At 36.5% G+C, this 11,317-nt stretch overlaps 1 protein-coding gene and 1 pseudogene across 1 annotated transcript; both read left to right on the plus strand.

Moving 5' to 3' along the window:
• Nucleotides 1-1,694: 1,694 nt before the first annotated feature.
• Nucleotides 1,695-4,440, plus strand: LOC149138378 (beta-fructofuranosidase, insoluble isoenzyme 1-like). Its single transcript, XM_089450350.1, has 6 exons — nt 1,695-1,784; nt 2,449-2,554; nt 2,730-2,748; nt 2,861-3,173; nt 3,600-3,761; nt 4,067-4,440. The coding sequence occupies exons 1-6, from the start codon at nt 1,695-1,697 to the stop codon at nt 4,313-4,315; spliced, it is 939 nt and encodes a 312-aa protein (XP_089306476.1). The 3' UTR covers nt 4,316-4,440.
• LOC149138379 (beta-fructofuranosidase, insoluble isoenzyme 1-like) lies at nt 4,433-9,324 on the plus strand (annotated as a pseudogene).
• Nucleotides 9,325-11,317: the final 1,993 nt, after the last annotated feature.

Here is an 11,317-nt window from a genome sequence, read left to right on the forward strand (position 1 = left end):
ATTCTATGTTGCCCTCTTAAGTCAGAATATTTAAATCCATTAAGCATATATCAACTTTACTTTTGTCAAAATGGATATTCCTTCTATTATCAATTTTTCTTTCATGGGGTTTTTATGCATGGAAAAGTTTAGAAATAGGATTAAAGGTATATGTTCATGGTCAATCTCATGGTCATTTAATAGGTAAAAATTAACTATTTAGTTGAAAATAGAGATATAAGATATCACATAATCCACTACACTATTATTTGGAATATGAAGTTTGGCCACTTCAAGTTACTAAGTACTAGCTTGAAGATTTATTCAATATTATTATGGTCTTTACAACTTACTCAAACATGAATCAACTTATTTGTATGTTAAATTATTTTTCTAAAGCTCATTACTTCTACAAAATAAGTTTTTTCAATTTATAACTTATTTTATTTTACCATTACTAATATGTTCACCTTTCTCTTTTATTATACCCATGATCCAACTATATTAACTTGTTAAAAGAATATTTTCCATAATACCTAATGCCAAATTATTATTCCTTTTTTTTATATACCTTTTTCCCATTATTTCTAATATGGTATTCATTTTTTTCATATAATTCTTGAAATTTGCCTTTAACTATATTTTGATGTTTCAATCCTTTTTCTTCTTTTCTTTTTATAATAACTATATATATTCATAAACACTAAACTCTCTTTGTGATTTTCAAATTTTAACATATATAATAAAGCATAAAAAAAAATAAAAAATAATAATATAACTATCTAATTCTAAATTATTCAAAAACAATACAATTATCACAATAAATAAATTGTAGAGTATGACCTTAGGTTACGATATAAAATTAAAAGCAATCCAATTACAAACATAGAAAAAAACAGCATAAATATTCACCTTACACACATAAACAAAAATCAGCATAGATATTCACCTTAAATCAGTTTTAAAAAAATATGTTCACATATATATAAATTAATTACTTTAAATAATCACTATATAATTTTGCTATAGAAAATACTGCAAATATTCGCTCAAAGATATTAACTACATAATGTATAAAAAAAAATTATTGTAAATATTGTAAACAACATAATTTGTTGTTGTACAAACGGAATCTACAGCTTAAGTATTAGGATTAATTTCATAAAAATAATAATTTAAAAGAGTATAATAAATTTTCTTCTAAACAAAAATCTTATAATAAGGAATCTAATAAATCAAACATTTTAAACTGTTATATTAATATTTATAAAAAAAATTAATACTAACTTCTTTACATCAGGTTTATATTATTAAATCTAAATACATGTTTATATGATTAATGAACTTTCTACCATTTAAATTTGACATTTACTTGTTTAAGATTAACAGACACTTTAATGGTAGATATTATCAAATTATCAAATGACATGGATGACTTATAAAATAGGTATGCAGACTTTTTGTGAAGAGAAAGACATTCATCTGCCCCGTTACTAAGTGGAGGTGCCACTATTCTTATCAGTAACAATCGAAGAACTCATAACCATAGAAGAATTCATGGTGGGTTAAAGACCTCGATTAGACTTTCAACAAATCGTTCAAATCTCTGCACCTGTGCAGGAAGGAGATTAACGTTTCCCGTGTACGACATAGAATTGGCTAAGTCGGCAAGGAAGGTGTTCTGAATCTCTCCGCCTGTGCCGGGAAGACGACGAATGTTTACTGTATTCGTCACAGAAGTCCCTCTGTCCGAAAAGAAGGTGTTCTTAGTATTTCTGCTGGTCGAAGTGCAGAATTTCCGTTTGGTTTTTGAGATTTGAGTAGTAGTTGGTGTCAATTGTGAGGGGCGTAATAAGATCCTATGGTGAGTTATCGTTGCTTCCTATTATATTCAGGCCGTTTGTACTGAAGGGAGTACTGTACGTTGTGTTGTAATGAATTCATGGTACTTGCTTAGGAAATGGTGTTTGCACCTAGTTAAATACCAGAGAGAGTCAAGGCTTCAGATCAAATGTTGGGTATATCAAAATTCTCAACGAATATTTGAACGTTTATTATGTGTCACAGTATAATAAGCTGCCGCTCATTAATTTTCTAAAGTTCATAGAAAATTTAGATTAGTAGTATCCTATTGACCTCATATCTATCCATTCTTGAAATATTCTTAAAATCAGCATTTCTGAAATATACCTAAAATCAACATTACGTTCTAGGATTTGCAGAAACCACAACTTCTGAAATATTCTTCAAATAAATGGCACCGAAAAGAAAGTACGTTCAAACGGAAATGTTCATATGAAAAACAATCCGGATTTTCTCCGCAGGAAGACAGACCGAGAAGAAACCGCTCAACATAAAATATCAACGGATCCGTTCAATTCGTAATTACGCCGTAAGGCGTTTCCTTTTGAAGTGAATTGACCCAGCTGACACCGTGTCCTATTGTTAACCGTTGATTTGTGGTGTTAGACGAGTAAACAAAGTTTGATCGTTGATCGTGGGAAGCCGAAGATCGTGGGAAGCCGAACCATTTCAAGTTCTCAGGGCGGAATTCGACCTATCCGCTATACACCAGGTTGGCATTAACCTATCCGCTATACACCATATTGTTAACGCTGAGAGCACAAGAGTTGAACAGCGGTATCGTACAGGATACCATTTTCAGCCTCAAAGAAACTGGATGAATGGTCTGTATATTCCATCCTATTTAAGTTTTCACATTTAGATTTTCTGTTTTGGGATTTAAACAGATCTTCTAACTTTCTTTTCGTTTGTTTGTGATTGTCTGCATATCCAACAGATCCAAATGGTGAGCTTTTCATTCGGTTATTAGATTTAATATATTTCTCTGTGATGAATCTGAATTGCGTTCGTTTTGCAGCGTTCCTCTTTCTGGGAACGAACGATTAGACACGTCCGCTATTGGGCATTCACTTAAACATGTTTTGAAGGTGAGTTTGGACGATTACAAGTACGAGTATTATACAGTGGGAACCTACTTGCGGGACCTGGATCGATACGTGCCAGATAATAGCAGTAGTGATGACGAAAATGGGTTAAGATATGACTATGGCAAATTCTATGCTTCCAAGACATTTTTTTATCAAAATAAGCAGAGGCGAATTCTGTGGGGATGGATCAACGAATCGGATAGCGTGTCCGATGATATCAGCAAGGGTTGGGCCCGTGTTCAGGTAAAGTCTGTAATTAGATTAAAGGTTGAGGTAGACTGATAAGACATTCTTGTTTTTAAGATAAGAAGACTTTCTTAGTGAAACTTTATCATTTCTAGTCATTAGATTTCCTTTGTTTTGTGAGTGAAGACTCTTAACTTGGTTAGCAATATTCTCTTCTTTTAATTATTAAACAAGACGAGAAATTCTTATTCGGAAAAGAAGGGATCAGACAAAAATTCCTGACTCGTATTTGACTGATTAATTTAATCCAGTGTACATACCCAATCCTTTTTTATTTTAGTGTGTAATATTAGGAAACAAATATTTAGAAACGTTTTTAATTCATTGAAATCACTCTCAAGCTAAGAATCTGATTCTGGGTTGCTGTATTTATATGTTTTACGTTTTTTTTTTCTTTTTAACGTATGCGGTTTTCTTGTAAAGGCGATTCCAAGAACCATCTGGCTTGACAGCGCCACAAGAACGCCGCTTTTACAGTGGCCAGTTTCCGAAGTAGAAGCTCTTAGTCGAAAGAAAACATTGAAACAGAATATAGATCTCAGCAGTGGATCCGTTGTAGAAATTGCAGGCATTAACGCTGCGCAGGTGCTCGTCAGATACATTAAATTCCTTTACTTCAATACTTCTTGACTCGGAATTGTTGCCCCCAACAATCTCAGGGGATAAGGATTCATGCCTCCTTTCTCTGATTTAGGCTAAGTAATTTCTCTGATATTTCTTTTTCTTGTAAAAGTTGGTAGTTCTCGTGCGGAAAATCGAACAGGCCCTCTATGATCTTGGCTGAAGCAAAGATCCCTTTCATGACTCAGAGATTTTAAGAATTTCCCCCTTTTTGTAATCTCTGTTTTCGTTTTCTTAAATTTACTTGGTGAAATTGGATTTGCTATTAGGTCGATGTGGAAGTCTCCTTTGATCTCCCAAGGGTCGAAATGGCGGAGTTTGAAGACGAGGTGGGAGTAAATTCGACAGCTCAACAGCTGTGCAGCCGGATGGGGTCAGCTGCGAGGACTGTTGTTGGGCCATTTGGGTTGCTTGTTTTAGCTTCCAAGGACTTGAATGAACGCACTGCTGTGTTTTTTCAGATCGTTCGCTATCGAACAGAACTGAAGTTATTAATGTGCAGTGACCAGAGCAGGTAAAACTCCAAAAATATTGGGAAAACTTATTCATCTGAATCAATCAATCCCAGACAAAAGACAGTACGTCAATGTTTTTCAAATTGTGTGAATGCTCGCAGATCGTCTTTGTTGAGCGCCATGGATAAGACAACATATGGAACTTTCGTGAATCATGTGGGTTCTTTCAAGGAGAAGAGCCTTTCATTGCGAGTCCTGGTAAGCTGTTGGACAATAATTTTTTTAAAGTTTTGCCTGTGAAGTGTAAAGATTTTAGCAATTTTTATTCATTTCTAAACTGCTAGTGCGGTATCTTTGTGAGAGCACGAAAAACTAAATATAGGTTTTAATGTTTTCCCACTACATACTAACTTTTTTTTTTTTAATTTGTTGTTGCAACGGCGATGAAGTGAAAATGCAGGTTGATCATTCAATCGTGGAGAGCTTTGGAGAAGGGGAAAGGCGTGCATAACTGCTAGAGCTTATGCCACATTGGCAATAGGCAAAGACGCCCATCTTTACGCCTTCAATAACGGCACTACCACTGTCAGGGTCAGCAAATTAATCGCGTGGGAAATGGCTTCCTCTAATCACAGTACTCTGCGCTAAATAAATGGGTTTTATGAGATGTAATCAAAACTTTGCAATTTGTCAAAAAATTGCGAAGATTTTCGTGGTGTGGTTAGTTAGTTGGAGCTGTGTTTTGAAATGGTTATTAAACAAAGTTTGATTGTTGATTTTATATATTTAATCAGGCTCTACGGGGATTACTTATGGGTTTATCGTTATTTTGTCTTAAATGCTAGTCCCTGTTATAGGGGTAAAAATATTTTGTCGTTTAATTGCAATTTTTAGATGGGTAAAAATATTTTATCGTTTAATTGCAATTTTTAGATGAATTTGAATCATTGGCCTTTATTTCCTTTCTTTGTGTTCAAATCATTCCAGCCTTTAGTTCGCTCGACCAATGAATGAAAGGCTTGGTATGCTTCAATTGTTTGGTGTTATTCTTCATACTTCTTCCCATTCCATCAATAATAGATATGTGCAGTTCCCCTGCATCTAGCAGGAATTGAACCCGCGAGTTCGCCAATTATGACTTGGGCGCTTTAACCATTCAGCCATGGATGCTGGATAAAGATCATCAACATATTCATTCTATAATATGAGTATAGACTCAGATCTAAAATTGGGTAGTTCGGGATTGGGACCCATTTACATTCTTTCTCTCATACTTTATTCATGTCAAATATTCTCAATAGACATTCAAATAACATTTCATTGAATTAATTTGATAATAAGCCATGGACGAAACAAAATATGTGAATCAATTAGAATTGATTGTATTTATTGTTCGGTACTTTGGTAGCTTCATGCCCTGGATACTCCCCTTTATGGATTGGTAGTCTTACCCTGTATACTGTTTTTGATTAGTCCTATGAATGTCTGAAGCCCGTCCGGCTCTCTTATGGACAATAATCAAGTCATGCAGCAGTTCAAAAATATAAGCGGAAGTTCTGGATATCACGATCACGAGTACAAAATGCCTAATCCTGATCTCGATCTCTGTAGGTATGTTACCTAGAAGGTGGTGGTAGTTCCCTTGCCATTGGTAGTGGATAAGCTACTGATGATGCTGGTAATGGGTCTACTACTGGGCCTTGATTCCGGGAGGCTCGCTTTGGATCCCGATCACGAAGGTCCGAATCTTAAGCTCGATCTGTAACATCATAATCTGGATAAGAACCACAGGAACTGAATCACGCTTATCTGGAACGGAATCACGATCATCGAAACTGAATCACTTTGACTTATCCTGTGATTATTCCCCATTGATAGTCCCCTTCTTCGCTGTGGCAACAACTTCCTGAACACGGTGGATCGATAAAAAACAGGTAATTCAGAGCACCATCCTGGTCACGGGCTATCGGGAAATCCCCTCTGGCACTCACTCTAACCTCCTTCCCTCCCTGCCTGCCTTCCTTCCGTCGGGGTGACCATGACTTGCCTATGTTTCTTGGGGCTTAAACAATGCAGCTAATGGAGCAAGTGAAAGGCGATGGCGGCCCGGTGGTTCTTCAAGTTCCTCTCCCGTTGGTCGAGTCACTAACGTACCTCTCCTTACCAGTCGAGCCCCTGACGGACCTCTCTTTTGGGGCCCCTACCCCAAAAGAGAGTTGTTCGTCTCCTCTCCTCTCCCTCTTGGGTTTACTTATTGGGTGGGGAAGTGGTATCTCTTTAGGATCCACTCCAGCGTCTAGAAGTTGGTTAATGGGCAGAGAGACGTGTATTTGGTGTCCTGCCCAAGATAGAGATCCAAGTCCTAGTAACCCTACTAAATGATGGTTCAACATGGATTCTACTTCCTGGAACCAAGCCAATTTTGGGGCAGCTTTGTGATAATGGAACCAACCAGCAAAAAGCATTAACACTGCAAAGATCAATGCACCACTGTCCTATTGTTAACCGTTGATTTGTGGTGTTAGACGATTAAACAAAGTTTGATTGTTGATCGTGGGAAGCCGAACCATTTCAAGTTCTCAGGGCGGAATTCGACCTATCCGCTATACACCAGGTTGGCATTAACCTATCCGCTATACACCATATTGTTAACGCTGAGAGCACAAGAGTTGAACAACGGTATCGTACAGGATACCATTTTCAGCCTCAAAGAAACTGGATGAATGGTCTGTATATTCCATCCTATTTAAGTTTTCACATTTAGATTTTCTGTTTTGGGATTTAAACAGATCTTCTAACTTTCTTTTCGTTTGTTTGTGATTGCCTGCATACCCAACAGACCCAAATGGTGAGCTTTTCATTCGTTTATTAGATTTAATATATTTCTCTGTGATGAATCTGAATTGCGTTCGTTTTGCAGCGTTCCTCTTTCTGGGAACGAAGGATTAGACACGTCCGCTATTGGGCATTCACTTAAACATGTTTTGAAGGTGAGTTTGGACGATTACAAGTACGAGTATTATACAGTGGGAACCTACTTGCGGGACATGGATCGATACGTGCCAGATAATAGCAGTGGTGATAACGAAAATGGGTTAAGATATGACTATGGCAAATTCTATGCTTCCAAGACATTTTTTGATCAAAATAAGCAGAGGCGAATTCTGTGGGGATGGATCAACGAATTGGATAGCGTGTCCGATGATATCAGCAAGGGTTGGGCCGGTGTTCAGGTAAAGTCTGTAATTAAATTAAAGGTTGAGGGAGACTGATAAGACATTCTTGTTTTTAAGATAAGGAGACTTTCTTAGTGAAACTTTATCATTTCTAGTCATTAGATTTCCTTTGTTTTGTGAGTGAAGACTCTTAACTTGGTTAGCAATATTCTCTTCTTTTGATTATTAAACAAGACGAGAAATTCTTATTCGGAAAAGAAGGGATCAGACAAAAATTCCTGACTCGTATTTGACTGATTAATTTAATCCAGTGTACATACCCAATCCTTTTTTATTTTAGTGTGTAACATTAGGAAACAAATATTTAGAAACGTTTTTAATTCATTGAAATCACTCTCAAGCTAAGAATCTGATTCTGCGTTGCTGTATTTATATGTTTTATGTTTTTTTTTTCTTTTTAACATATGCGGTTTTCTTGTAAAGGCGATTCCAAGAACCATCTGGCTTGACAGCGCCACAAGAATGCCGCTTTTACAGTGGCCAGTTTCCGAAGTAGAAGCTCTTCGTCGAAAGAAAACATTGAAACAGAATATAGATCTCAGCAGTGGATCCGTTGTAGAAATTGCAGGCATTAACGCTGCGCAGGTGCTCGTCAGATACATTAAATTCCTTTACTTCAATACTTCTTGACTCGGAATTGTTGCCCCTAACAATCTCAGGGGATAAGGATTCATGCCTCCTTTCTCTAATTTAGGCTAAGTAATTTCTCTGATATTTCTTTTTCTTGTAAAAGTTGGTAGTTCTCGTGCGGAAAATCGAACAGGCCCTCTATGATCTTGGCTGAAGCAAAGATCCCTTTCATGACTCAGAGATTTTAAGATTTTTTTTTAGGAATTTTCCCCTTTTTGTAATCTTTGTTTTCGTTTTCTTAATTTTACTTGGTGAAATTGGATTTGCTATTAGGTCGATGTGGAAGTCTCCTTTGATCTCCCAAGGGTCGAAATGGCGGAGTTTGAAGACGAGGTGGGAGTAAATTCGACAGCTCAACAGCTGTGCAGCCGGATGGGGTCAGCTGCGAGGACTGTTGTTGGGCCATTTGGGTTGCTTGTTTTAGCTTCCAAGGACTTGAATGAACGCACTGCTGTGCTTTTTCAGATCGTTCGCTATCGAACAGAACTGAAGTTATTAATGTGCAGTGACCAGAGCAGGTAAAACTCCATAAATATTGGGAAAACTTATTCATCTGAATCAATCAATCCCAGACAAAAGACAGTACGTCAATGTTTTTCAAATTGTGTGAATGCTCGCAGATCGTCTTTGTTGAGCGCCATTGATAAGACAACATATGGAACTTTCGTGAATCATGTGGGTTCTTTCAAGGAGAAGAGCCTTTCATTGCGAGTCCTGGTAAGCTGTTGGACAATAATTTTTTTAAAGTTTTGCCTGTGAAGTGTAAAGATTTTAGCAATTTTTATTCATTTCTAAACTGCTAGTGCGGTATCTTTGTGAGAGCACGAAAAACTAAATATAGGTTTTAATATTTTCCCACTACATACTAACTTTTTTTTTTTTTAATTTGTTGTTGCAACGGCGATGAAATGAAAATGCAGGTTGATCATTCAATCGTGGAGAGCTTTGGAGAAGGGGAAAGGCGTGCATAACTGCTAGAGCTTATGCCACATTGGCAATAGGCAAAGACGCCCATCTTTACGCCTTCAATAACGGCACTACCACTGTCAGGGTCAGCAAATTAATCGCGTGGGAAATGGCTTCCTCTAATCACAGTACTCTGCGCTAAATAAATGGGTTTTATGAGATGTAATCAAAACTTTGCAATTTGTCAAAAAATTGCGGAGATTTTCGTGGTGTGGTTAGTTAGTTGGAGCTGTGTTTTGAAACGGTTATTAAACAAAGTTTGATTGTTGATTTTATATATTTAATCAGGCTCTACGGGGATTACTTATGGGTTTATCGTTATTTTGTCTTAAATGCTAGTCCCCGTTATCTGGGTAAAAATATTTTATCGTTTAATTGCAATTTTTAGATGGATTTGAATCATTGGCCTTTATTTCCTTTCTTTGTGTTCAAATCATTCCAGCCTTTAGTTCGCTCGACCAGGATGCCTCAAATTCAGTACTCAGATAAATACACTGATGATACTTATGAATATAGGTCTGTAACTCAGAGCCTGCGCTATTTTTTTTGTTTAATGTCAAATATCTTAATAAAATTGAAGGAATCGTTGCCCATGATATCTGGAATTTATTAAGAAATTTGCTTTTGCCGAGCTAAAGGATCGACGACTGTTCCAATCTTGCAATCACATCTGTTAACTTCAAAATCTCCTTATAAGATGTATTTGAAATTCTTTGTCATCATGGCCCTCCACCCAAGACAACCTAATGATGTCTAGATTGAAGGTTTTCTATGAATTTATGTAGGTCCCTTTAAAGTTAAAATGCCAAGTAATTAAATAAATGCAGAGAAGGAGACGATGTGTCCACGTTGTTCTTACGTTGCAAATAATTTCTTGGAAGTTTGGACATATATTAAATAAATTCCTGATAACTGCTTTTGGTCAGTTACAATCAGATGCATATCAAAGTTTCTTTGAGATAATGCATATCAAAGTTTCTTTGAGATATTTATAGTTTTATCTTTGAGTGTGGGTATGCTTGATTGCTGGCTATCTAGGTGGTGAGTTGAATATCTATAATTAGGGTTTTATTTCACCCTAATGGATTATTTTGATGATTGGGCATTGTGTGTCATCTCCAGACATGTGGTTCTCCCTTCAGAAACTGCCATATTGCTTCCCAACAACCGACTTCTCAATGAAGTAAGCACCACATTTTTGTTCTCAAATGCTATTTTCAATGCAAATGCATCTGTTCTACCAACTTCCCAATGTGGTAATCAGCACCTAATTTGTTTTCAAATGCCATTTTTAATGCAAATGCATTTGTTTTGCCAACTTCCCAAGGTGTAATCAGCACCTAATTTCTTTTCAAATGCCATTTTTAATGCGACAGAGAACAAGCTTACTCCAAACACTTAAGCGATAAAAGCAACACAAGATTTCAAGTATTCAAACCATGTTAGTGATGCCTGTCATGAATTAACATGTATTCTTAGTCGTGGAATAGGCCTTAAGCCAGGGGCAAACCCTGCATCCAATTTTGAGCTTTTCATTCTTTGTTGGACAAGCCTTTGGTTTTAGACCTGCTTGATTTCTGTCAAGTGAAAATAAGAACCTCATAGTGAGTATATAAAAGGATGTAATGTCAAATATCTTAATAAAATTGAAGGAATCGTCGCCCATGATATCTGGAATTTATTAAGAAATTTGCTTTTGCTAAACTGAAGGATCGATGATTGTTCCAATCCCGCAATCATATCTGTTAACTTCAAAATCTCCTTATAAGATGTATTCAAAATTCTTTGTCATCATGGCCCTCCACCCAAGACAACCTATTGATGTCTAGATTGAAGGTTTTCCATGAATTTATGTAGGTCCCTTTAAAGTTAGAATGCTAGGTATTTAAATAAATGCAGAGAAGGAGACGATGTGTCCATGTTGGTCTTACATTGCAAATCATTTCTTGGAAGTTTGGACATATATTAAATAAATGCCTGACCACTGCTTTTGGTCAGTTACAATCAGATGCATATCAAAGTTTCTTTGAGATATTTATAGTTTTATCTTTGAGTGTGGGTATGCTTGATTGCTGGTTGTCTAGGTGGTGAGTTGAATATATGTAATTAGGGTTTTATTTCACCCAAATGGATTATTTTGATGATTGGGCATTATGTGTCATCTCCTAACATGTGGTTCTCCCTCCGGACACTGCCAAATTGCTTCCCAAGAACTCACTTCTCAATGAGGTAA

This window comes from Pinus tabuliformis, chromosome X, assembly GCF_031772625.1.
Source record: "Pinus tabuliformis cultivar Carrire ecotype Pingquan chromosome X, CPIR1, whole genome shotgun sequence".
NCBI lineage: Eukaryota > Viridiplantae > Streptophyta > Pinopsida > Pinales > Pinaceae > Pinus > Pinus tabuliformis.

Excerpts from the sequence above, each read along its gene's own strand:
- LOC149138378 (XM_089450350.1), top strand. The coding sequence starts at position 1,695 with ATGTTTACTGTATTCGTCACAGAAGTCCCTCTGTCCGAAAAGAAGGTG. Across the intron at positions 1,785-2,448 it reads AAGTGCAGAATTTCCGTTTG|ACGAGTAAACAAAGTTTGAT; the intron begins GTTTTTGAGATT and ends TTGTGGTGTTAG. Across the intron at positions 3,174-3,599 it reads AGGGTTGGGCCCGTGTTCAG|GCGATTCCAAGAACCATCTG; the intron begins GTAAAGTCTGTA and ends TTTCTTGTAAAG.